This window comes from Schistocerca serialis, chromosome 4 (assembly GCF_023864345.2).
Source record: "Schistocerca serialis cubense isolate TAMUIC-IGC-003099 chromosome 4, iqSchSeri2.2, whole genome shotgun sequence".
NCBI classification, from domain to species: domain Eukaryota; kingdom Metazoa; phylum Arthropoda; class Insecta; order Orthoptera; family Acrididae; genus Schistocerca; species Schistocerca serialis.
This window is the reverse complement of record NC_064641.1, coordinates 101,200,871-101,227,613: the sequence shown is the minus strand read 5'-3', so window position 1 is coordinate 101,227,613 and position 26,743 is coordinate 101,200,871. Positions and strand designations below refer to the sequence as shown.

Sequence of the window (26,743 nt, the reverse complement as noted above, 5' to 3'; positions counted from 1 at the left end):
AGGGGTGTGTTTTGGGACCATTGCTTTTCACAATATATATAAATGACCTAGTAGATAGTGTCGGAAGTTCCATGTGGCTTTTCGCGGATGATGCTGTAGTATACAGAGAAGTTGCACCATTAGAAAATTGCAGCGAAACGCAGGAATATCTGCAGCGGATAGGCACTTGGTGCAGGGAGTGGCAACTGACCCTTAACATAGACAAATGTAATGTATTGCGAATACATAGAAAGAAGGATCCTTTATTGTACATATGATAGCGGAACAAACACTGGTAGCAGTTACTTCTGTAAAATATCTGGGAGTATGCGTACGGAACGATTTGAAGTGGAATGATCATATAAAATTGATTGTTGGTGAGGCGGGTGCCAGGTTGAAATTCATTGGGAGAGTCCTTAGAAAATGTAGTCCATCAACAAAGGAGGTGGCTTACAAAACAGTCGTTCGACCTATACTTGACTATTGCTCATCAATGTGGGATCCGTACCAGGTCGGGTTGACAGAGGAGTCATAGAAGATCCAAAGAAAAACCGCGGGTTTCGTCACAGGGTTATTTGGTAAGCATGATAGCGTTACGGAGATGTTTAGCAAACTCAGAGGGTGCGTTTCTGGATGAGGTATCGAATATATTGCTTCCCCCTACTTATACCTCCCGAGGAGATCAAGAATGTAAAATTAGAGAGATTCGAGCGCGCACGGAGGCTTTCCGGCAGTCGTTCTTCCCGCGAAACATACGCGGCTGGAACCGTAAAGGGAGGTAATGACAGTGGCACGTAAAGTGCCCTCCGCCACACACCGTTGAGTGGCTTGCGGAGTATAAATGTAGATGTAGATGTAGATGCATGAGCAGCGCCTATTAGACCTATTAGACGTAGATGGTCCGACAGCCGATCAGTTCCTGTCATTCCACCAGGAAGGAGGTACACGGCTCGTGTTGTCTGTAGTTCAACCATGCCTAGACGATCAATACCTCGGTTCGATCGCGTCCGCATTGTTACGTTGTGCAAGGAAGGGCTCTCAACAAGGAAAGCGTCCAGGCGTCTCAGAGTGAATCAAAGCGATGTTGTTCGGACATGGAGGAGATACAGAGAGCCAGGAACTGTCGATGACATGCCTCGCTCAGGCGCCGAAGGGCTACTACTGCAGTGGATGACCGCTACCTAACGATTATGCCTCGGAAGATCCCTGACAGCAACGCCGCCATGTTGAATAATGCTTTCCGTGTAGCCACAGGACATCGCGTTACGACTCAAACTTTGCGCAATAGGCTGCATCATGCACAACTTCACTCCCGACGTCCATGACGAGGCCCATCTTTACAAACGCGACACCATGCAGCGCGGTACAGACGGGCCCAACAACATGCCGAATGGACCGCTGAGGACTGGCATCACGTTCTCTTCACCGATGAATGTCGTATATACCTCCAACCAGACAATCGTCGGAGACGTGTATGGGGGCAACCCGGTCAGGTTGAACGCCTTAGACACACTGTCTAGCGAGTGCAGTAAGATGGTGTTTTGGGGTCCCATTATGTGGGGCCGACGTCCGCCGCTGGTTGTCATGCAAGGCGCCATAATGGCTGTATGGTACGTGAATGCCATACTTCGAGCGATAGTGCAACCATATCGGCGGCGAGGCATTCGTCTTCATGGACAATTCGCACCCCTATCGTGAACATCTTGTGGATGAATTCCTTCAGGATAACAACATCACTCGACTAGAGTGGCCAGCATGTTGTCCAGACATGAACCCTATCGACATGCCTGGGATAGATTGAAAAGGGCTGTTTATGGACGACGTGACCCACCAACCACTTTGAGGGATCTACGCCGAATCGCCGTTAAGGAGTGGGACAATCTGATGAACTTGTGGATAGTATGCTGCGACGAATACAGGCATGCATCAATGCAAGAGGACGTGCTGCTGGGTATTAGAGGTACCGGTGTGTACAGCAGTCTGGACCACCACCTCTGAGGGGCTTGCTGTATTGTGGTACAACATTTAATGTGTGGTTTTCATGAGCGATAAAAAGGACGCAAATTATGTTTATGTTGATCTCTTTTCCAGTTTTCTGTGCAGGTTCCGGAACTCTCGGAACCGAGATGATGCAAAACTTTTTTTATGTGTGTATTATGTTTTACTGAAGAATCACCCTGCTACGGTCGCAGGTTCGAATCTTGCCTCGGGCATGGATGAGTGTGATGTCCTTAGGTTAGTTAGGTTTAAGTAGTTCTAAGTTCTAGGGGACTGATGACCACAGATGTTAAGTCCCATAGTGCTCAGAGCCATTTGAACCATTTTGAAGAATCACCAGGACGCATCCGAGTGGAAAGTGAGTTCATAATAGACTGTTTTCCTTTGTTAGGACTACAGTTTGTATTGTTGTTACAGTGAATGACTGCGACATCAAAAAACAAGTTCGGTCAATATTCTCACAAAATATCTGTTTTTTGTGTAAATAAGAGCTTAAAAATCATTAATTTTCAAGACGTCAGCTCTGTTTACGTATATGACATGAGTGTTAGCTGGAATTACTAGTGACTTTGCGTACTTTTTCCTGCGAATGATTTAGTTATTTATATTCGAAAGGCGTTTACAACTTTTAAGTAACAATGGAAAGCAATTTTGTGATGTCTGGTAATGGAAACCTTCCAAAATTTCATGCTTTTGCGACATACGCCCACATCGTTCGGCATAGAAGTCAACCTAGGTCCTTCTCCGTTAAAATCAGCAGGTAAAGAGCGCTCGTTCTGTCTGAGTCGTTGTATCTACGTGGTTAAGGCAAGAAACCGGATTGCTAAAGGTTGAAGGTTCTCATTTCGCTGGGTATAAAAATTCTTTTCCCCTTTATGTTTTTAATATATTCTGAGACTTTGTTATTTGTGAAATTTAAGCAATTTTCTTCGATATTCGTTATTCACATGTAAGAGCGCGCTTTCTCAGTAACGAGTATCTTCGATTTCATGACTTTCGCATGTTTAAAAGATGAAAGATGAAATTCCGTGCTTGAAACAACCGACAGTGACATTTATATTTTTTCTTGTTACAAATAATTCACCATTTTTTCCGAATACGTAGCGATTTTCGAGTGTACGGTTAAACAAGAATCTAAGAGCACCACTTTAATTACCGCAAATGAAACTAGCAGCAGTCATCTTTATAGTCGTGCTTTAGTCGAGTTCTTATCTGCGATTGAATTCTTAACAACAGTATACAGAGATGAAAGATCCCCGCCTTAATATTTTTGGACTATACCATCATATATGAAACATTTTGATTCACCAGATGCGCACTATAAACTACGACGAACTTCAATAGCTGCACTCGCCACACGTTCTCGGAAAGCGTTTCTTAAGTTTTGTTTTTGATACCTAAATGGTTGATATATCATGCGGATAAGTAGGTTGCTTCATCATTTGGATCTCTATGAGCTAGTTACAATCACATTGTGTGCAACTTATTCTTCGACACACTTTTATAAGTGTGTTTGTGCAGTGTGGTACAGCACACCATTCCTAACTCATATTCCGAAACGTAAAATCCAAAACAAGATGTCAATGTGAATGAGAATAAAATGGCATAATACTGAATTTATGACTATTTCCAGAACACAGTCAAATACCCTATCGTCAGTATGTATGCAAGTAACCCCGTGGTCAAAGAAACTTAAGCAGTACTACGTACTCTTACCAAACTTTGTGGTACTGCGAACAATAGCGTTCCTGTGTCCGCTGCTAGCCGATATGGGTTTGTGACTCTGTGTACGCTGTAGTGCGCATGCACAGATCTACGGCCGCTTGCTTTTGATTGGTTGGCGCGAAGATAACTGACAACATCACCTTGGTTCGCTAGAACCGTGCAGCATCTCTTCCGAAATGCTTATAGAATAACGTGGTGGCTCTCCTTCGAAAATAAGGCCGTTCGGACCGCTCGCCTACCGGTCCGATCGACAGAGCTGCCAAATGACGCAAAATAGGGCCCCAGGCCAGAGCCCAAGAAGCAGAGAGAAGGGGTCATAGATGGAAAAAACCGGCCAGTTGAAACCGATACCGGTATTAAAGTTTTGAATAACCGGTATTTTTCGGTATTTGTTGGGTCTTGATTATAATGTTTTTCATTTTTTACTAATAACCGACTAAAACACTGAAATATCAGTTAGCCACAGCAGCAGTGTTAATATTGAAAACAGGAATATATGAAAAATGTTTCTTCTTAGCAAGAGTAAAATGAGACTAATTTCAGGTTGCTTGAGCGAGCCGGCCGGTGTGGCCGAGCTGTTCTAGGCACTTCAATCTGGAACCGCGCGACCGCTACGGTGGCAGATTCGAATCCTGCCTCGAGCATGGATGTGTGTGATGTCCTTAGGTTAGTTAGGTTTAAGTAGTTCTACGTTCTAGGGGACCGATTACCGCAGATGTTAAGTCCCGTAGTGCTCAGAGCCATTTGAGCCATTTTGCTTGAGCGAGCGGACAACATGAAAAATTCATTTCAGGACCGTAAATGTTCAGTTCAATGGACGATGTTCAGGAGTATTGTGCAGCACGCCCTAGACAGATATGTGCCGAGCGAAGTTGTGAAGGGTGGGCAACACCCGCCGTAGTTCGATAGCTCAGTGCCAGTTTTACTGTAGCCAAAGCCTCACAGACAAACAAAAGCTGAACGAAGCCGAAACTGGCGTAAGGAGAGCCGCGTGCGAACCGTTCATACAATTAGAAGGTAAAATTCTATCTGCCGACTTGACAGAAAATCCTAAAAAGTTTTGGTTTTGTCTAATCTGTAAACGGATCGAAGCCATCTGTTCAGACACTCTGTGACCATAATGACATCGAAACTTAGGATGACAGGGAAGAATGAAATATTCGTCTTTTTCCAAAACTGACGAAAGCTGTATTGGACAGTGGTGGCGCCATTCTGTCTTAAAATTTTCCACATTTTCTTTGTTCGTTTGCAATAGTTGCCTAACCTAGCGTAGTAATATTTGTCTCACCCAGACATTTACCTACCTTTTCTCTGGACGTTACTTTCCTCAGGCAGCGAAGCTGCGTAGCAGTCGAGTGTGCGACCTGTGGGGGTCGAGAGCCGCCCGGCGCGCTATGGTGTGTGCGCTGGGACTCATGGTGTTCCAGCAGTGGAGCGGCGTCAACGCCGTCGTCTTCTACTCCCAGAAGATCTTCAACAACGCGGGTGCCTCCTTCATGTCGCCCTCCACCGCCACCATCGTCATCGGTGTTGTGCAGGTAAGCTGAAGCTAGTTGCAGTACACAGATTGTAAGCGGTGTGCCGTGTTTAAGAAAGAGATACTATCATGAGAAGTGAGGTGAAGCCCCGATCTATTAAGCTGCGCTGTTTTATATGAATATTTATACCCCTGTACAGAAATGAAAACACGATCTAACCACGAATGATTAACAAAGTAGTCACACACACACACACAGTTAATATAAATGCAGCGGTAATGAAGATGCATAGCTGTTTATTCTAACATTCAATAAAGGGCGAACAGTTGGAAGGGTCCTGTAGCCACCTTTCATTAGTCCAGTGACCCATTTTCAGTAGCATTTCTCTTTCTTTTCCTTGTTTCTCTTTTCTCATAACTCTCATTGTGGTGTGATTGAATGAATGTGGTTGTGTGTCACGTTGCTAGACGGTGGCATAGTCTGCTACAGAAAGTCTGCGATAGTCGTACAGATTCAGCAGCATTTGTACAGAATAGCCAACTCTCGTAGTGGTCAAGTAGGCAAAGAGGTTTGCGCTACTTGTGAGAAATCCACCTGCGTTAGGTTGGTGGCGGAAATGGCATCTTTGGGTTTTCCGGGCCACGCGGAGCGTGGAAGAGGCTGGAGAAGCGGGAGGCAGTCTGCCGCCGGTACGGGAAGCGTCCACAGCTGTGCTCCAGTCGAAGAAGGGCGAGTTAGACTGACCGCGTGGCGTGTTGTTACTTGGCGAGAAGAGAGCTGATAGCTTTTGGTCTCGCTTTTCAGCTCTGAAAGATTTCTTTGCCTTTTCGCAGCAAGGAATGTTAAACTTCGGCAGATTTTTCTTTTAGTAAATTTCTGTAGCAGACTTGGATCTGCCGGAAGAGCGCCACACAATGGTGTCGATAAGAAGTGAGCACTCGCTTCTGTATGAGTGTCTGTTTGCCTTCAGCTGTGCCTGTATAAGCTTTCATTTTTCTAAATATTAATAGCTTTGACTTCTCGTAAATTTTCCTTGCATTATGTATCTTTCGTCCGTAGGGAGCCAACCACGTGGTTGAACATTAGAGTTTGTTGGGCTACCGTCATCACTAACCGTCTGATCTCATGTTCGTTTTAAAGAACGCTAACTGTTCATGATTGTGTGATGTGATATTGTTGCAACTTGGCCACGATACCTAGAAATTGCGTCTCCACAAACCACGTGGGCACGCGGGTGTACTGCGAAACGTGTACCGTTTCACGAGTTATTGCGATCAGTTATCAGGCAACAGCAGTTGTATGAATGATTCACACCAGTACTTTTAGGTGTAGATTATAACGGTGAATGTATCGATGCTATTCTTTAATGTTTTAGGAATTAATGTTATCAGGAATTGTGTACATGCCTCACGTCCATATCTTAGGAATAAATGATTTTATCCACAATTTTCTCTTGTACTCCGAGGTTACGTTTTTGCACCTAAGCCACTTACCTCATAGCTTTCCCGTTAGCACATTCAACGCGTTTTCTTACGCACTGGTCCAGTGATTAATTTCCCCTTTTATTTTAAAACAAATGTTTTAGATTAAGTCTTATTTTCAGGTGTGTTGCTGGGAGCAGATATTATGCCGTGTTCATGCATTTTCTATTTTATTTTAAATGTTTAATTCTCGCGAACAGTGTACGGGCAATACCATTAATTACATCGCATTCCCAATAATAACGTAATAACCCGTAGAAACAGGTTAGTTACGCAGTCATCAAAAACCTGTCGAAAAGCTATACAATGTTTATGCTTACAGCTTACAGCCAAAATCACTGCAATGGGGCTGTTTCCCCGTATCTTTAATCACTGGATTTAGACTCAAGAGAATAGTTAGTCAAGTGCTTGATTATACTAGTGAGATCATGACTTAATTTGAGAACAAATCTACAACATGCTGCTGAAAATAGAGAACTGCATACTACGCTCCAAGAACTATCTTACTATTACACAGATACACAATGTCTAGTCTTCCGTGGTCGCCACTATTCTAGCACAGCGTCCAGTGACCTACCTTCTGCCTCCTGAAATTAGATTCATGTAGTGACGCGGTATTTATTATTAATGGGCTGCTACAGCAGCGTAGGATTGCATCATTTAACTAATCATGCCACGATAGTTCACTGATGTGACGAACCTTGTAACAACTAGTCTTCACAAGATGACAGTATGACAGCATGGAACTATTTTACTTATGATAATAAAGAAATGACTTCGGTTGAGCGAAATAATGCAGAGAAATAAATGACATGTCTATTGTTCTAGGAACACTAACGCAAATAATAAAAACCGCATGGGTTCTTACTGAATTTAACACGAAAATAAACTCTAGAAAACCTCACAAAATTACATGTTCTCAAGACACTGCTTCGAACAAGACAGTAAACTATTTATAGCGCAAGAGAGGACGATAAATTTGAATTTGTAACCCAACGAATTGAAAAGATATTACTCGATTTCATAAATCGGCTTCCATTTTACGAAACGCGAGCAGTCTAAGAGTCTTTGTGCCGCCACTCGCAAAGATACCATTCCAGGTCATAATTCACTGCAAGTTCTGTGCGCGGAATGATCACAAGATAAATGTGCGAATTTTTAGACTCTGAAATTACATACAATTCGCCTATTTATCACAACGGCAAGTAGTTGTAAAGATCTCATCCAGAATCTGCACCTTTGCAGGGCAGTAAATCGAAAACCAACCAGGCGAGATTAGTTCTATGCGAACTATATGGCCTCGTGGCTAGGCATGGCTAACGTTTGCTGTTGGCTGAAGACCACAGCAGCACTCCAAAGAAACAAACATGCTTCAGTGGGGAGACAAAGAGAGAGCACAAAGAGCTTCGCTGGAGTAATCGAAGCTGGCCATGGTGTGAACCCGCAGAACATTGTTAAGGATAAACTCGCTATTTTAGGAAGCAAAACCATCGTGGGCAAAACGAAAGCGCAGTTAAATAGACAACTTTCAAGGCTCAATCAGGGCATTTTTTTTCTTCCACCTTTTTAAGTATCACGTACCTTTCACAGCGAGTTGCTCTTCTTTCCCCGGATGCAGCCAACTGAATCAACGCAAATATGTAGAAGGATTGTGGATTCATTATTGAACGTTAAAGGGGCTTTCTCGGAGGAAATCTGTTTTGAAGTACTGGTGCCAGCAAACTATACTGGGATTCCTTAGCTTGACATGCCGCAAACCAAGTTATTTCCCCAGACGTAAAAATTTGGAAGGATTCTGAACCAAGTCATTTTCCCAGAGGCAACATGACTGACATAATTTTGTCAAATTGTTCAGACGGTTCAAATGGCTCTGAGCACTATGGGACTTATCTGAGGTCATCAGTCCCATAGACTTAGAACTACTTACACCTAACCAACCTAAGGACATCACACACATCCATGCCCGAGACAGGATTCCAACCTGCGACCGTAGCAGCAGCGCGGTTCCCGATTGAAGCGCCTAGACCCGCTCGACCACAGCGGACGGCTAGCACAGTGTGTGTCCACCCATATCTCAAGCACAAGCTCATCGCCAGACCGAGTCGGGTTGAAGGTCTTGTGTTCTCAGAGCTACACATTGTAGGGTGTAGACTGGTCTCTAAGCCCATCAGTGCCAAAGATCAAAGAACAGGTTTAGTGCTGTTAATACTTACAAGGGAAGCATACATGCAACCTCATTATCTTTCACATACATACTTACAAGGAAGACTCCCCATCTCACCACCCTCAGATTTAGTGGCAAGATGATGCAGTAGATAGCCCATCAAAAACTGAACATAGAACAAGAAAGAAAACAGGAAGAATGTGTAATGAACTGTGAAAAGAAGAGGCAGAATCGGATTAGCGAACGGTACTTTGCATCTCAGTTTTACCTATCCTCTCCTAAAAAAATACATTGCTTGCTTTACCCAGACAAAATCGTACAACCACTAGTCCGCCAATCAGGCAAGAGAACCACTTCCAAATGAGTCTCTGGTAGTCCATCAAGAAAAATGGGACAGTAGCCGGACAAGAGATACTTGAATAATGGTAACAAAACTAGCAGAAGTATTTGAATCCAACGTCTTTTATTCTTTTTTAAACATACTATCTGTTTCGAAACCAAATGGTGTCATCTTCAGGCCCCAAGAGTAACCTTCCACCCACAACCGTTTACATGTGCAATTAACAGTATCGTATGTAGCAGGCAAAAAATTAACTACATTCCGTACCTTCCGTGGCAATAACAAGTCTAGCATTGTCAAATGACAATTTCGACCATTTTTTCGGCTAGTGTATGGCACAAAAATCATTCTAGTGTGCTTACGTACAAAGAATTTAACAGAGGAATAAAACTTATTTTAAGACACAAAGTAATTACATACGTTGGCTGCAAGCAGGCATTGCTTGAAATCAATGGGAAAAGTCGAAAATTTGTACCGGAACTGGAATCGAACCTGAGCCTCCTGTTTAATGGACATATGCTCTGACCACTCCCCCTCCCCCTTTTCACTCAGTGTTTTTCCTTTTTTTTTTCACTCAGCCATCCGGACACAGTGGTCAGTGTAACTGCGCAGACCGACCACGAGTGGCCTACCGGGACCATCCGACCGCCGTGTCATCCTCGGATGAGGATGCGGATAGGAGGGGCGTGGGGTCAGCACACCGCTCTCCCGGTCGTAAGATGGTAGTCTCGACCGAACCCGCTACTATTCGGTCGAGTAGCTCCTCAATTGGCATCACGAGGCTGAGTGCACCCCGAAAAATGGCAACAGCGCATGGCGGCTTGGATGGTCACCCATCCAACTGCCGACCACGCCCGACAGTGCTTAACTTCGGTGATCTCACGGGAACCGGTGTATCCACTGCGGCAAGGCCGTTGCCTACACACACACACACATATATATATATATATATATATATATATATAAACTCATTTTCTTTATGTTTGATTAAAATTGATTAACCATTGCCTTACAACCGCTGTGGAAGGACGCATAAGACATTATTGATTGATTTGCAGCAATTGTTTATGTCATTTATGATGACAGTCCGAATCGTTTCCCTGTTGGAGTGGTGCAAGTAGCATAACATGAAATCAGTCAGTTGGTTAATTGCCAGACTCAAATTGACCGTCGAGTTTCAAATGTGCCACATGGTCGATCGTCTCTCTTACCACATCCTTGCAGGCCACCTGGCTGTTGCTGATATTCGGGTCATTCTCAAAGATCTTTTACCTTCTAAGAATTTTTAGCAGCAACTGTGATAGACTAATATGCTGAAAAATCTGCCTCAGTTGCGAAAATTTTCTGGTCTTTACCCAGGTTTCGGCTGAAATAACCTATCCTTCTTCAGAAGCATTACTATAACATGCCACAGTAAGGCACAGTCAACATTAAAAATTAAAACCTGTAGTGCCGTGGTACCATGTCGAATTAAAACTGCTTAACTGAAGTCCAGCCCCGGCATCACTTCCACGTACAACAGTAAGTGCCAACGTAGTTGGCGTCAGTATTTTGGGACCTAAAAGGCGCGATTTTGGTCGAATTTCTGCCTCAGGGGGAGACCATCAATGCACAATATGATATTGTGAGACCCTAAAAAATCTCGAGAGGAACATTCGAAACAAAAGAAGGAGACTGCTGACGACAGGAGTGTACTTGTTGCACGACAACGCGCTTCCTCACACAGTCGTAGTCACCAAGGTGCTGCTGGACTCATTTGGTGATGATGATGTTTGGTTTGTGTGGTGCTCAACTGTGCGGTTATCAGCACCCATAAAAATTCCCAACCTTTGCGCGGCCCAATCTCGCCACTTCCATGAATGATGATGAAATGATGAGGACAACACAAACACCCAGTCATCTCGAGGCAGTTGAAAATCCCTGACCCCGCCGGTAATCGAACCCGGGACCCCGTGCTCGGGAAGCGCCAACGCGACCGCGAGACCACGACATGAGGACTGGACTCATTTGGGTGGGATGTCTTGAGCAAGACCCACCCACCTTCCCATATTCCCCTGACTACGCGCCTTCAGATTATCGTCTTTTCACCTCCCTAAAAGTACACACGAGTGTAAATTTTCGACCGTCGAGCATGTGCAGGGAGGGGTTTGGAACTGAGGGGAAGGGGCTGGAGGGAGAGTTCTTCAATGAGGATATAAAGAAGCTTGTGCCACGGCTTCCATCATGCCGTGAACTGGATGGCAATTATGTGAACAAAAAAGGCAAGAACATCCTGTAATTTCACCAAATACATCTTTTTCTAATTAAAAAAATATAAATGTCTAGTACACTTACTTTCTGAACGTGTGTCGTACCGGACCGCGTCCAGCAGCAGGTGTCGAAGCTTCGGAGTAACTAGCGTGCGTTGCGCAGCTGGCGGCGACCGCGGTGTCTGCGGCGCTGGTGGACCGGCTGGGGCGGCGCGCGCTGCTGCTGGTGTCGGCCGCTGTGATGTCGGCCTGCCTGGGGCTGCTGGCGGCGCAGGTGTCGGGCCTGCTGGCGGTCACCTGGCTGCCGCTCGCCGCCGTCGCGCTCTTCATCGTCGCCTTCTCGCTGGGCTTCGGCCCCGTGCCCTGGCTCCTGCTCGGCGAGCTCTTCACCCCAGACAACAAGCCCACGGCCGCCGCCGTCTGCGCTACCGTCAACTGGCTCCAGGTGAGCTGTCCCCGTTTTTGTTGTTGTTCTCACTGGTGTGGTCTTCACTTTGAAGAATAATATGTTGTAGCTCTGCACAGTACTCGATTCATGTTGTGTACATAGTTCCACGTAGTCAGCGTGTAGACAACTTTCCCACTAGAGCGCGCCCCGCTAAGCACAACAGCGCAGGCGCAGCGCCCGTCCGTCTCCGTACTACGAGATGGCGCTGCCTTAGAGACGGACCAAATTCTGCTTCCACCGATCCGCGTATTAATATGTAACGCAGCCAATGAGATTGCTGCTAACGTAGAACCTTTTCTCCTCGCGGATCACACTCGCGCAGTGATACCTGAACACACGAGGTATTATAACGAGTGTACAGACCTCCGATTAGTCAGTCTGCATTAGTCTGTACCAGTCTGCATTAGTCTGTACCAGACTATAGTCAAGTTTCAGTCTGCACCTAATAAGATTACCATATTCCTGTACATAGCCATGAAGATAAATGTATAGACACTTTGTCAAGTATCAGAGATATGTGAGAATAAGATTAACATACCAAGACCAAACAACTTCAGATTGTCAACTTTAACAGCATCCAGAATCAAGTTACGTAATGTCTATGCATTTTATTATTTTAATAAATGTGTGTGAAAATTAATCAAGTTCTGTTTTAAGTTGGTCACCGTCAATCTGCTACTCTAAGCGTGCAAGTGGCATTTCTATCATCTGACCTAACGGCAGAAGATAAACACGCCACAATAAGACCACGAGACATATTGCTGACACTCGGCTACTTCGTTAGAGCGACAAGTCAAATAATCTGATGGTGTGTGTACCGAAGGTCTTACAGTACGCACACTACAATTCAGCATAACTACTGCAACCTGTATCCATCTGAAGTCATGAAAAGGTGAAACCGCGTTCCCAACTGTTAGGCGACCACCCGACTACTCAAACACCTGCCCTGATTGTGCTTGAAGTATCTAACTCATTTCCATCTTGCCTTTGCAGTCATAGTGAAGTACATCAAGGATGATTAAAGGTTAAGGGCTGAAGGGGACAGAACACCTTTACTTAAACAAGAGTAGAGTACAGACTCAATTAGATACACTGATCGTCATAAAAGGTTCTGCGCCCAGGAGGATTCGACCAATCCACTGCAGACTGGGTGGGTATGCTGTACAGCGTCATCTAGGCCAACAATTAAGTTTGCGCAGTCAGCCACACAATTGGGGAGCTTGGGCTTGCCTGGCTCGTGCCCATTGGCTGATATAAGATGGTCCCGATCGACCATGTCTGCCAGTACTATAATTGGTAGCGTCACTAGAGCATCATCTGACTGTGCACTGCACCCAGTCGACATGTTTGACAGTGACTGCCCGGTCAGATGAGTTCGAGAGGAGCCACATCATGGGGCTGTGGGAGGCTGGGTAGTCCTGTCTTCATACTGTATGCTACACCAGTTGCGTGGACGCAATCGTCATCCATTGTTGGCGGCAAAAGATAGATGAAGACTTGCATGAAGGATATACAGGATTTAGACGACATACACTACAAGAAGACTGAAAGATTGTCCACCATGCATGAACAGACTCAAGGACAATGATTGGTGCCATTCAGTGAGCTATCCTGTATTCTATCCAGCATCCTGTAACTGCTAGTACCACTGCCAGGCAATTGAAGGACTCACCACACACTGTCCATTATGAAGCATACCACTCACGCCCAAGCAGCGTCGACACAGACAGGCATTGGGTCATTTTAGTGCCTTTGAGGGAATGAGCTCTGGGTCCACGTCTGGAGGTGTAATGGAGAGCGCTATGAGCTGTGGTTTATGGTCTCCCATCACAAATGCCACCAGCCTGGTATGATAGTGTGGGGAACGATATACTATGGTGCCTGTTCAACATCAGTGTTCCTAACAGCTTCTGTGACAACTGGACGGCAGGACATGGAGGGCACCCTGCAACTAGTGACTCCGCCATTCGTGAACGACCACGTCTAGGCCTGTTTCAACTGGGCAACACTTATCCTCATTCTGCTGCCACCTCCCGAGCATACCTTGCCGAATACTCTACCATGGCCATCCGCATAGCCCAATCTCGCACTGCTCGAGAATGTGTACTGAGTCATGGAGTAAGACATCATGACTCCACCTCCATCCAACAATTTACAGGGACTGCGCGCTCATTTGTAAGCGACTTGGGATGCAGTATCTCAGGAGTGCATCCGAGACCTGTACAAGTCCATGCCACGACTTCTCGACACTTGCTTTCACAAGCTAAGGGACCTAACGCATATTAACCTGTACTTTCCGGGGCCATGTAGTGCAATAAACTTTGGTTGTTGGAAGCTGAAAGTGTAATCATTTCGTATACATAGTAGCATCTACCTGCCTGCCAACAATGATTGCAATCCGCCTTGGCCTTCTGGGTGCAACCCTTTTTGTGATGATCAGTGTGTCTGTATATTGATAAAAGACCAGCAAATACATTAATTATGAAGTCGCACGATCGAAAAAGGAAAGGCAGGGACGGAAATAGGTGGAAAAACTGCCACAATACGAGATGGTTATTAGTGAACCAGTAGAAAACACTTGATCAATCGAGAGAAAGCCACACACGTAAGTAATCTGAGTACACAACATCAAGAAATCAAACACATAACTCAGGACGATTGAGAGAGATACTGTCTAATGGTGGCGCACGATAGTACAACGTGGCAGATTACTTCAGGATCCCCATGGAGGGTAGTCCATACGCTACCTTAATTATGAGTTGCCATAGTCATTCTGTATGTTCCGATTATCGTAACTAGCGAGAAAAGACGTCATTAACTGTTTCTCTGATTAACTATCAATCTTTTATCGCTACTTCCGGTGCCTACAGTACTCAAACTATCCTAAAATGGAACGTGAACGGTCGTACCATGTGGTCTGGAGATTGTATCAGCCAGGGAAACACGTTTTGGGGCAGAAGAACTCGGGTCCCAGTGAGCCAGAGCTCTTGCTGTGAGAGTTATTTAAAATCTGAGCTTTCGAATAAAACGGCCGCCTGCACAGACAGTACTAATTTTCATTGCTAACCCAACTGTACTCATTTGCACAGTTTTGGGTAGGCTGCTTTGTGTGTTAGGTTGTGAGACACTAACTTCTAACGATCATAACCGCTTTTCTGGTGCCACTGGTGTGTTCTTGCGTGAATGAACGTTCAAACGTAGCACATGTGAGCCCCTTACAACGGAAAACTCCATCTTGGAAAACTTCTGAATTAACTGCAGTTATAATCGAACTTTTGTCCTTTAGCCAAGCATTGATCTTGGATATTATGCAAGGTAAAGCAAATGTTCGTAGAAACGCTTTTACGTCTAATTACCAATTATGTCACGATCGGAATTTTGACCAGTGTTCTAGTACGTTGCACGCTATAATTTGTCTCGTAGCAGGCCAAATTAGACTACAACAAAAATAATGTAGGCAACACAACGATCGACAGTTAATAATCATTTATTAAAGCTTACCTATAAAAGAACCTAGCATTCGTGTGAAGACGATGTGCAGGCATGATACACACGTTAAAGTTATGAACAGTGGTCTAAAGATGCGTCGGTGAAGGATAACTGACTAATCTAATATCAACAATATTAGGAAAGATGATCTGTTGAGATGCAAGTAGGCACAACGAAAGACTGTTACACATTATAGTTTTCGGCCAAGGCTTTCTTCGGCAAAGAAAATACAAACACATTCACACAAGCAACCTCACCTTACCCAAAGACATGACCGCTACTACCGGCAGCTCCGACTGGAATGCGACCGTCATGTTAATAGCACCCTGGAGTGGATGGGGAAAGGTAAGGGACAGCAGGTTCCAGGTTGTAGGGGAGAAGAGCACTGTCTGGTGCAGCATGTTTGGACTGAAGTCTGCCAGGCACAGCATTGGGAGATGAGGTGTGGGCGAAAAATGGGAAGCGGAAAGGGAAAGAACGGAAAAAGAGAGGAGCAGTGAAGGGGAAAGGATGGACAGGTACTCTGGCAGAGGGCACCAAGCAAAGAGGGTGAGGGAATGTGAAAAGGGAGCATGCGACAGGATGAGGGGGTGGAAACTGTTGGATGGAGGGTGTGGGGACAGTAGGTAAACGTAGGTTGAAGAGGGGATAATTTCGGGAGTGGAGAATGTGTTGTGAGTATAGTTTCCGTCTGCAGAGTTCAGAAAAGTTGATGGTTGAGGGGAGGACCCAGATGGACCGCATTCTAAAGCAGGCATTGAAATGAAGTATGTTGTGTTCAGCTGCATGTTGTGTTCAGCTGCATGTTGTACCACAGAATGGTCTACTTTGCTCTTGGCCACAGTTTAGCACTCGCCATTCATCCTGGTGCACAGCTGATTGGTAGTGATACCAATATAAAAAGCTGTGGAATGGTTCCAGCAGAGCTGATACACAACACTATTGCTTTAGCAGGTGAGCTAGCCTATGATGGAATAATACAAGCCTGTGACAGGACTGGAATAGGAAGTGCTAGATGGCAGAGCTGGGAAGGTCTTTTGCAGGGATATGATCGGTGCAGCAAGTGGTTAGGATTGGGAGTGCATAATGATGGACTAGGTTGTTGTGGAGGTCGGCTAGGAAATGGTATACCACTTTAGGAAGGATGGGAAAGACCTTGGGCAGAATGTCCCTCGTTTCAGAGCATAATGATAGGGCTTTGATTACCTATCTCTAGTCCCTGGACGCCCCACCAGATAGCACTCTTCTCTCGCCCTTCCCTGCCCCACTTCAGATTGCTGGTCACAGACAGTCGCGTTCTGGTCAGATCTGCTGGTGGTAGCAGTCATGTAAGAATGAGATGTGCTTGCTTGAGTGAATGTGTGTATGTGTGTGTGTGTGTGTGTGTGTGTGTGTGTGCGTGTGTGTGTGTGTGTGTGTGTGTGTGTGTGTGTGTTTGTGTGTGTGTGTGTGTGGTCTTTCTTTGCTGAAGAAGCCTCTGGCCGAAAGCTATAATGTGAAACAGTCTCTCATTGTGCCTGTCTATAATTCAAGAGGTCATCTTTATGGTGAGTAAAAATCTATCGTTTTCCTAACAATGCTGGTATTTCAACCTGGAGTTTCCATTGTTTGATTTTAAATAGTAGTTCCAGTCTGGCCCTGCCCTCGGTGACTGTTCTAGGTTCTGCCACTGTTAATAATGCACGCTGTGTCACTCAGCAAATACTTCGACACTATGTGAGAACTGCCTTCTGATGATGATGGTCGGCAAGTGACGACTGATGGCAGCAGGTAATTGCGGTAACTGACAAAATGAGGCTGATTGGTTGATGAATGTTCGTTTTTGAGCTATTTGTCTGACGTCAAATGGAAGCAGGATATAGTGCCTGTCTTGAGCACCCTTTGTGACGTCAGAGCATAACTATGACGGACGTATAAGACTTAGGGCGGAAGTACAATATGATCCACATTATGTGCACTATCTGTGTTGCGCCTCAGCATAACTGTGAGGCGCGACGCTGTAGACCGTCCTAGCATGTTGTGCCCTCTGCATATACGAGGTGCATTCAAGTTCTAAGGCCTCCGATTTTTTTTCTAATTAACTACTCACCCGAAATCGATGAAACTGGCGTTACTTCTCGACGTAATCGCCCTGCAGACGTACACATTTTTCACAACGCTGACGCCATGATTCCATGGCAGCGGCGAAGGCTTCTTTAGGAGTCTGTTTCGATCACTGGAAAATCGCTGAGGCAATAGCAGCATGGCTGGTGAATGTGCGGCCACGGAGAGTGTCTTTCATTGTTGGAAAAAGCCAAAAGTCACTAGGAGCCACGTCAGGTGAGTAGGGAGCATAAGGAATCACTTCAAAGTTGTTATCACGAAGAAACAGTTGCGTAACGTTAGCTCGATGTGCGGGTGCGTTGTCTTGGTGAAACAGCACACGTGCATCCCTTCCCGGACGTTTTTGTTGCAGTGCAGGAAGGAATTTGTTCTTCAAAACATTTTCGTAGGCTGCACCTGTTACCGTAGTGCCCTTTGGAACGCAATGGGTAAGGATTACGCCCTCGCTGTCCCAGAACATGGACACCATCATTTTTTCAGCACTGGCGGTTACCCGAAATTTTTTTGGTGGCGGTGAATCTGTGTGCTTTCATTGAGCTGACTGGCGCTTTGTTACTGGATTGAAAAATGGCATCCACGTCTCATCCATTGTCACAATCAACGACAAGAAAGTCCCATTCGTGCTGTCGTTGTGCGTCAACATTGCTTGGCAACATGCCACACGGGCAGCCATGTGGTCGTCCGTCAGCATTCGTGTCACCCACCTGGATGACACTTTTCGCATTTTCAGGTCGTCATGCAGGATTGTGTGCACAGAACCCACAAAAATGCCAACTCTGGAGGCGATCTGTTCAACAGTCATTCGGCGATCCCCCAAAACAATTCTCTCCACTTTCTCGATCATGTCGTCAGACCGGCTTGTGCGAGCCCGAGGTTGTTTCGGTTTGTTGTCACACGATGTTCTGCCTTCATTAAACTGTTGCACCCACGAACGCACTTTCGACACATCCATAACTCCATCACCACATGTCTCCTTCAACTGTCGATGAATTTCAATTGGTTTCACACCACGCAAATTCAGAAAACGAATGATTTCACGCTGTTCAAGTAAGGAAAACGTCGCCATTTTAAGTATTTAAAACAGTTCTCATTCTCGCCGCTGGCGGTAAAATTCCATCTGCCGTACGGTGCTGCCATCTCTGGGACATATTGACAATGAACGCGGCCTCACTTTAAAACAATGCGCATGTTTCTATCTCTTTCCAGTCTGGAGAAAAAAAATTGGAGGCCTTAGAACTTGAATGCACCTCATATAAATGTGTACCATATCCAAATGTGTACAACGCAAAAACAATATGGACAAAATTTTAGGGATTGCAGAGTATCGTCTTCAGCAACAAACTGAGGCTGGAAGCCCATATCTAGACACGTGATTCAGTGACAGTATAGGAACTCGAAGTTACAAGGGCTAACTCCACTCATTCAGCACCATACGTGAGCTTGTAGCCCACCTCAGTGTTGTGATATGAACAGTCGCGTTCGACATCAACTGACATCCTGAACGTTGTCCGGCTTATTGCGAGTAGTTCCGTTTGATGTCCTTCGGCGTACATACATTCCACATCAAATGACATGTTCAACATCAAGTGACACATTCAACATCATTACGAAATGTCGTATTCATGATCTATGGAACAAGGATTAATGTATGTATCTACACTCACTTCGAGGTCGTGGGTAGCCTAGTGGCAAGCATTAACCTCTACAACTTTGAAATTCTATAGTGTCATTGGATTGTGTTTCTGGGTGTGGGCTGTCTCCAATCCTTTTTTCGAGATATCATCTACAATCTATTGAAATATGTTCCTATTGTTTTGCCACACCATATATAGTGCTTCGTACCCTCATTGAATACCTTGTTTCAAATTGCTCCACAGAATCTGAGAAAATGAGATGATTAAATGCGTCAGATGGGAAACATCGCCCATACTGCAGGTATTATGGAATTCCAATGCTGTAGGGCCAAAGCTACTGGTATGCAGTTGCTACGTTTATAGCAATGCGGGCAGCTGCGTAATGAAGGGCACAGAAAAAAACATGAGAAAATAAAAAGGGATCAACATATCAACTATGGGGATCAGCGTTCAGACTTTGGCAACCAGCATTGCTATGAGCAATACTGAACTTTGATGCCTTAGGACTAAGGCTGTTGGTTTAGTGGCTGATGTTCTTGGACAATCGCAAATACCAGTACATTATCAGTTACAAACAAAAAAATCAAAAGAACCAGTTAAAAAAGGGAAGGAAAAAAATCAAACACCAATGTCTGGGTTTCCCAACCACTCAGTCCTTCTGGGGATTCAGCGAAAGGACATAATGGCTCAAATGGCTCTAAGCACTATGGGACTTAACATCTGAGGTCATCAGTCCCCTAGATTTAGAACCACTTAAACCTAAAGACATCACACACATCCATACTCGAGGCAGGATTATAACCTACGACTGTAGCAGCAGTGCAGTTGTGGACTGAAGCGCCTAGATCCGCTCGGCCACAGCGGCTGGCAAAGGACGTAATGGGCAGTCCTAAACGATATGTGGCACCTTCTGCGCCATGTTGCTGCAGTCCCAACTTGGAGAGTCTCGCCATAGCCATATGTGGATAGTAGCATCTGTTCTCCCTGTCCCACATCCGAACTGATTCAGTTTGCAGCAGGTGGTACGAGGAAGAGCCCTTGTGAGGCAAACTGGGCATTTACTTGATTGAGAAGTAGCGACTCTGGTCTCGTATTCTGACATACGGCCGGGAGGGCAGTGTGATGACCACATGCTCGTCTCTATCCAGATCCAATAACGCCTATGGGCTAAGGATGACATGGCGGCTGGTTGGTACTGTTGGGCCTTCATAGGCCTGGTGGGGAGGAGTTCGGTTTAGTTTTAGATATGAAGAAGACTGAAGCTGGGAGTCTGGTAGTTGGGCAGAGACAGGATTGGCTCTTACTATAGGCACGTGACAGTTATCCATGTCGACGAGATTTCAGTCAGGTAGTAGAACCCTGCTGAATGATATTATGCATAGAAAGAGACATCCTTCTCTGTTATTGTCCATAACCGAGCGAATGTGAGGTGGAATGACGCTACTTACACCATGCTGCTGGTCGGAAGTGGTTACATCCTTCACAATAAGACAGGTAACAAAACAAAGGACACTGATCTTGTAACCTTCCCCTCACTTATCGACCTTAATGACAGTAAAATTAAACCGCATACATCCAATGGAAATTTGGGAAAAGCAATCGTCACCGAATTTAATCTGTCGGTAAAGAGGGAGGAAAGGGTTACATCTAAATGAAAGGAAAAATGCAAATGAAACTGGTGGAAATTAATTTTGAAAAGGGGTAAAGTTAATAAAGAAAGTAAATGAGCGGTCGTTACGTTAACAATTAACTGGCGTTAATAAGATATTTGAGATTTGGGGAAAATTATGGTCGCCAGTCCTATGGACAACTACTATAATAACTGAAAAAGAAAGGTTATTGTACATATAATTAACACTAAAAGCGTGACAACTGAAGGTTGACACATGTTGTGTGAAAACTGAATGTTTTTCAGAAGTAATTAATTTCGCTACACTCTGACTTAATTTAGCAAAAGAATTAATGAAACCGGAAAATTGAAAGTTAATTTAGTGACTGAAAGTAATAGTGAACTTTGTTTCTGGAGCACTACGAAATTCAATAAAATAAGGTTAGTCTTGGACTACCTCAACAATCATTTCAAAAGACACTTGAATCTACGCAATTTAGAAATAAGAGATTTAACTTTGACCTTGAAATAAATGAATCTGAACAATTAACAATAGTAAAATTTAGTACATACCAAGCTGAGCTGCAGTCACAGGTAAGCTAAAATATGGTAACAAAACTCGCACTCTTAATTTGTGCTTGTGTAATCTAAATATTGTAGCCAACTATGAATACCTTAACTGAACTTTGAAATTAAAGCAGTGAAATCGAATGATATTACTTTAATGCTGGCGTTTGAATTTCAATGACACTCGAGTTCATTTCGGAAAAGGAAGGGACCCTGCTTGGTAATGTACACTGCTGGTCACCGTAAATGCAACACCAAGAAAGACAAGAGGTAGCACAACAAAATTTATTTTGTAGATAACATGTTGACCAAGTATCAAATGATTACGTTTACAGACGTCTGTGACATGTGGTTCCTGCCAGAATCAGTAGCCAGAGTAGCCGCCATTGTTGGAGATCACCGCTGCCAGACGTCTCGGCATTGAGTCAAAGAGACGTTGGATGTGTTCCTGGGGTACAGCTGCCCAAGGAGCTTCCACACGTTGCCAAAGATCATCTGGTGTGGCAGCTGGGGATGTAATCTGGGTCACTCGTTGAGCAATCATGGACCACATGTTTTCTATCGGCGAAAGATCCGGAGAGCGAGCCGGCCAGGGAAGCAATTCAATCTGGTTATTGACGAAGAACCTTTGGACAATGCGTGCCACGTGTGGTCGCGCATTATCCTGTTGAAATATGGCTGTGGCCGAGCCCTGAAGGTAAGGAAGGACAACTGGCTCCAGCACCTTGGATATGTAGCGCCGGCTATTTAAAGTACCGGCAATGCGTACTAGAGGCGTGCGAGAGTAATATCCAATACCGCCCCATACCATAATACCCGGTGCAAGACCAGTGTGGCGGTGCATAATACAGCTGTCCAGCATCCTCTCTCCACGGTGTCTCCACACTCGAATCCGACCATCGTGGTGCTGCAGACAGAAGCGTGCCTCGTCAGTAAAGACAACGTCATTCCATTCTGCCGTCCACATCCGTCTGTCATCACACCATTGACGACGGAGACGTCTGTGGTTCTGCGTCAATGGTAGACGAAGCAATGGACGTCTTGCGGACAGACCACTCTGCTGTAAACGGCGTCGAATGGTACGCGCAGACACTGGATGATGCGTTACAGACGCAATGTGCTGTGCTATGGTTCGGGATGTCACTGAGCGATCCGTCACTGCCATGCGCACAATTTGCCTATCAGCACGTGCAGTGGTGCACCGAGGTGAATGTGATCGACCACGTCGGTCCGTCGTACCCTCCTGCATCCAACGGTCACATATCCGCATTACAGTTGTTTGGTTTCGTCCAACACGACTAGCGATTTCTCTGTATGATAATCCACAATCTCGGTAAGCCACTATCCTTCCTCTGTCGAACTCGGATACTTGATCAAACGATGTTCGCTGTTGTCTACGAGGCATAACTGATCGTCTTGTGAAACAACCACAAGGTAAACACACGTGCCGAAAGTACACTCGTCGAAATCGCCAAGCCTTAATTGGCGCTATGAGGTGGCGCCACAGGCGCGCGTGATGTGCGTCTGCGCTGAAATTCTAATCAGTTGCATATCTCATCGCTGCAAACCCATGGTGTAAATTTCACTTGATTCGGATGCTTCCTTCAGGGTGTTGCATTTACGGTGGCCAGCAGTGTAATTGGGACAATAAGCAACAAAGGTTCATGCCAAGTTCCTGTATTTTACTGGTGCTAATGGAATAGTTTGAAAAGCTGAGGTCTGCCATACAGTTCTAAAACTTTACGTGCTTTCAGTCTTCCTTGTTGCTTTATTGAAGGTTTGAAGTCGTCGATCGAAGAAGTGGCGACAATCGCTCATTGTCGGCCGTAGCTGTTGCAGAAGCTGGATGTTGGCGCGCCGTCTTCTCGACACGGTCACCAGGCGAAACGGGCTCTTGATGCGTGCCTGCTAATGTTTCCCATCCGCGACACCATGCCAGAAACTATCATAGCAAGTCGAGCGCAATTACATGCTGCCAAACCCCAGAAGCGCGGCAACTCGCGGGAGCGTCACTCAACACACCTGTTCCACCGCCCTACACCAGCCAGACTCCCGCTCTGCCCGCGCTCCACGCGGCAAAGTTAACACTACCAAAGATCCTAAACACTTTGGTTCTCCACACGACCTATCGATGTAATCATTCGATAGCATAGTTTTCCCTAGGCAAGACCCAGCGTAAAAATATAAATAGTATTTACAAAACAAACCAATTATACATCGACATATATATATATATATATATATATATATATATATATATATATATATAGTAAAACAATTACAATATATAAAGACACAGAAATGTCATATCTTCAGGTAACAAAATAAGGAAAAAAATTTATAGTACAATAGATGGAAATAGGACATGCATTTCCAGCGTTACAAACTGTAGATTCGCTGCGAAACAATAGTCTCAAAACAGATAGCTCTGTTTTGCGCCTACTGATCATTTTGGCTATAATGGGATTTCTTCTGTGTTGCAGGCGTTTACAGTGACGAAGGTGTTCGTGAACATGGAAGCGGCGCTGGGCCTTTCGGGCGCTTTCTGGGTGTTCACCGGCAGCTGTGCGGCTGCGGCTGCATTCGTGGCGCTGCTGGTTCCCGAGACGCGCGGCCGCTCGCTGCCGGAGATCCAGCGTCGCCTGGCGGGGCTGCCCGACGCCATGGAGGCCGTGTGATTGTGCGTGCAGTGCCGCACCACCAGGGCGGCCAACCCACTCACTCTCAAGACTGAGGACGCGGCCCGCCGCTGCGCAGGGCTGCGTTCCGGCGCGACGCAGCCCACCGTCAAGCTCCTCTGTGCAGTTTCTCTGTTGTCGCTCGACGTCACTCTAATAACAACTGCAACAAAATACACTCCCTGTCGCTGGAGTTCCTACCTGACTGATAGCACTGTAATGTTAACTAGTTCCTTCTTTAGATAATGTTGTCTATGTTGACTGTCTACCTTGGACACTTTGATCGACATACGTTCGTTTCTTATTTGTTGTTTTTACTACATACAACATTTTTTAATAAAACAATTTTAATTAAGTAAGCAGATTGTTTTCTTTTTTTTTTGTTTTGTAAAAGATGGAACAGAAACAGCACTCTCAGCTGGAGGCATCCTCCTCAAACTTTGAAGGGCCTAGAAACAAACCAAAGCGATGTGTAAAAACTGATGACATGCATTTGAAGCAACATAAACATTGGACTTATCAGTGACTTTAGAAGTTGAGTGGCCATGTCGTGTTGCTTGCTTACTTCCTTTAACTGAAGGGATTGGAAAAGAAACTGCTAACCCACAAAAGCGTATTTTAAGTAACTTCATTTTATATGTTAGATTAAGGGGGTAGGACGTCAAACAGGCCGACTTGGAGCGGGAGAGTCACCACAGGACATTTTAATTTCTACTGTCTATACTTGTACAAATAAATTCATAAAACTTCGTCACCATGACCAGGAAGGATTGGGGACTCACATTCATCGCAGTGGAAGTTCAAAAACGTAGCAAAATACCTTTTTTTACATGTGAAATTTCGTCATTTTTTTCTCTTATTACTGGCTTCATTTGTTGCTATAGGTACACTTTTCTCCCTAAGTAAGAGAGATTCTTCGATGAATTTTTCATAGCATACAAACAGTAGTTACAGGTGTATGAAACTCTAGAATTTTCCAAATCTATTAAAAAACTGTGGAAAAAATTGAGATAATTAACTATAAAACTTGAATATTTTCTAAAAATGAAGTTTAAAATGTAACAGTCCATTCATTTTTTCGTAAATTAAATAACTTCTAGACTTTCATACACCTGAAACTATGATTTGTATGCTGTGCAAAAGTCATCTAAGAATCTCTCTTACTTAGGAAGGAAAGTGTACCTATAGCAACAAATGTAGCCAGTAGTAAGTGAAAAAAATGATGAATTTTCACATGTAAAAAAAATGTGTTTTGTTACGTTTTTGAGCTTCCACTGCTATGAGTATGAATCCTGAATCCTTCCTGGTCATGCTGTTAAAGTTTTAGGAATTTATTTGTAAAAGTACAGACAGTGGAAATTAAAATGTCCTGTGCTGCCTTTCCTGCTCCAAGTCGGCCCATTTGACGTGCTACCCCCCTTAAGTTCAAAGACAAGGGTATAAATAAAATAAGACAACACAATGTATATAAAATACAGCGTTATCTAGCAGTACCTATGGAACTAACTTATCAGCATACATCACATTTAAAACACACCAGATGATGTGTTCAAGATAATCCTAACTAAATTGAGTGTTAGCACTTTTTCCTACCAACTACATCAGTTTTTCTGTAGTTCCAAAGATCAATAATTACCAGAATATTACTTTTTTGCACTCCTAGTGGAAATAATGTTTCATAAACTTTTATTATGGCTCTACATTCAAAATTGCTAGTTGAATTGGTGTGTTAACTACTAATTTCTTTTACAGTCATTGCTATTCAGACTTTCTCCGAAACATGGTGCTGTCTTCCAGTATATGGAAGCATGTTGCAGTATGGTAAAGGGCTGTTCATCCAAAGATTTTATATCTCTTGATACTAATGTGGTATGAGCTATAATCTGGGAAAAACTTAGAATAAAAAAGAAGTATCATCAAATAGATCCTATACATTGCTCTGGTGGCTATTCTAAGGAAAATAACAGTAATGAAATAAATTTAGGTATAACTTTGATTCTTATCAATGGTTTCTTAATTTTTCCTTGCTGTTCTTTAAAGGTATATGTAAAGCAAAGTTGTAGTCTAGCTTTCAGATTCTTAGAAAGTATTACTTACACAAATAGAATAATAGTGATTTTAATTCAGGGCTGTAACACCATAAAAATCCTGATCAATCACTGATAGAATCGAAAAATCTCTTAGGAACTGCCTTGTCTTATATGTTGACTTACACACTTAGTCTCACTAAATAAAATAGTCAGTACACATAATCCATCTCTATTCTTTGGTGTTGTTGACTTGAGGAAAGCTTTATATTTTTTACAAGTAACATTTAAATCAAAATAAATAACAAAAATACATATCTTACATCCAAAAGAAATGCAGCTATCTTTTCTATAATAGTATTGTACCTTACAAATAGTTTGAGACATTCTTAGACTGTTGGTAAACCATTGAAATTCATATTGGATAGTCATTACATTTCATCAAGTAAGATTGAAAATGACAGAATATCTAACAATAAGATGAAAACTGTGCAGGGGTTCCAACAGTTTTTTAAATTTTTGTATAGTTCAGGAGAGATAAAAGACAAAAACAATGGCGTTCCAAAACTGATGCCAGATGAAGTATACGAAGCCATTCAAGGTGCAAAGAAAAGAAAGGCACTTGGATATGATAGTGATTCGACAGTAATTATTACAGCTGGGAGAAAAATTTAACAAAAGGAACCTGCACAGTGTAACCTCCCCACAAATTTTTTAAAAGAAAATAACGATACTAATTAGAAATGCTGATGGACATGGCTCTATGCGTAACCT

General features: G+C 44.1%; 1 protein-coding gene and 1 pseudogene across 1 annotated transcript in view; one reads left to right on the top strand and one right to left on the bottom strand.

Moving 5' to 3' along the window:
* Positions 1-24,301, top strand: part of LOC126475465 (facilitated trehalose transporter Tret1-2 homolog) — a 77,555-nt gene extending 53,254 nt beyond the window's left edge. The window contains exons 5-7 of the mRNA XM_050103347.1: positions 5,034-5,240; positions 11,578-11,859; positions 23,748-24,301. Of these exons, the coding sequence (XP_049959304.1) occupies positions 5,034-5,240; positions 11,578-11,859; positions 23,748-23,942 (684 nt within the window). The 3' untranslated portion in view covers positions 23,943-24,301. The remainder of the gene's footprint in view (positions 1-5,033; positions 5,241-11,577; positions 11,860-23,747) is intronic.
* LOC126476061 (5S ribosomal RNA) lies at positions 9,967-10,084 on the bottom strand (annotated as a pseudogene).
* Positions 24,302-26,743: the final 2,442 nt, after the last annotated feature.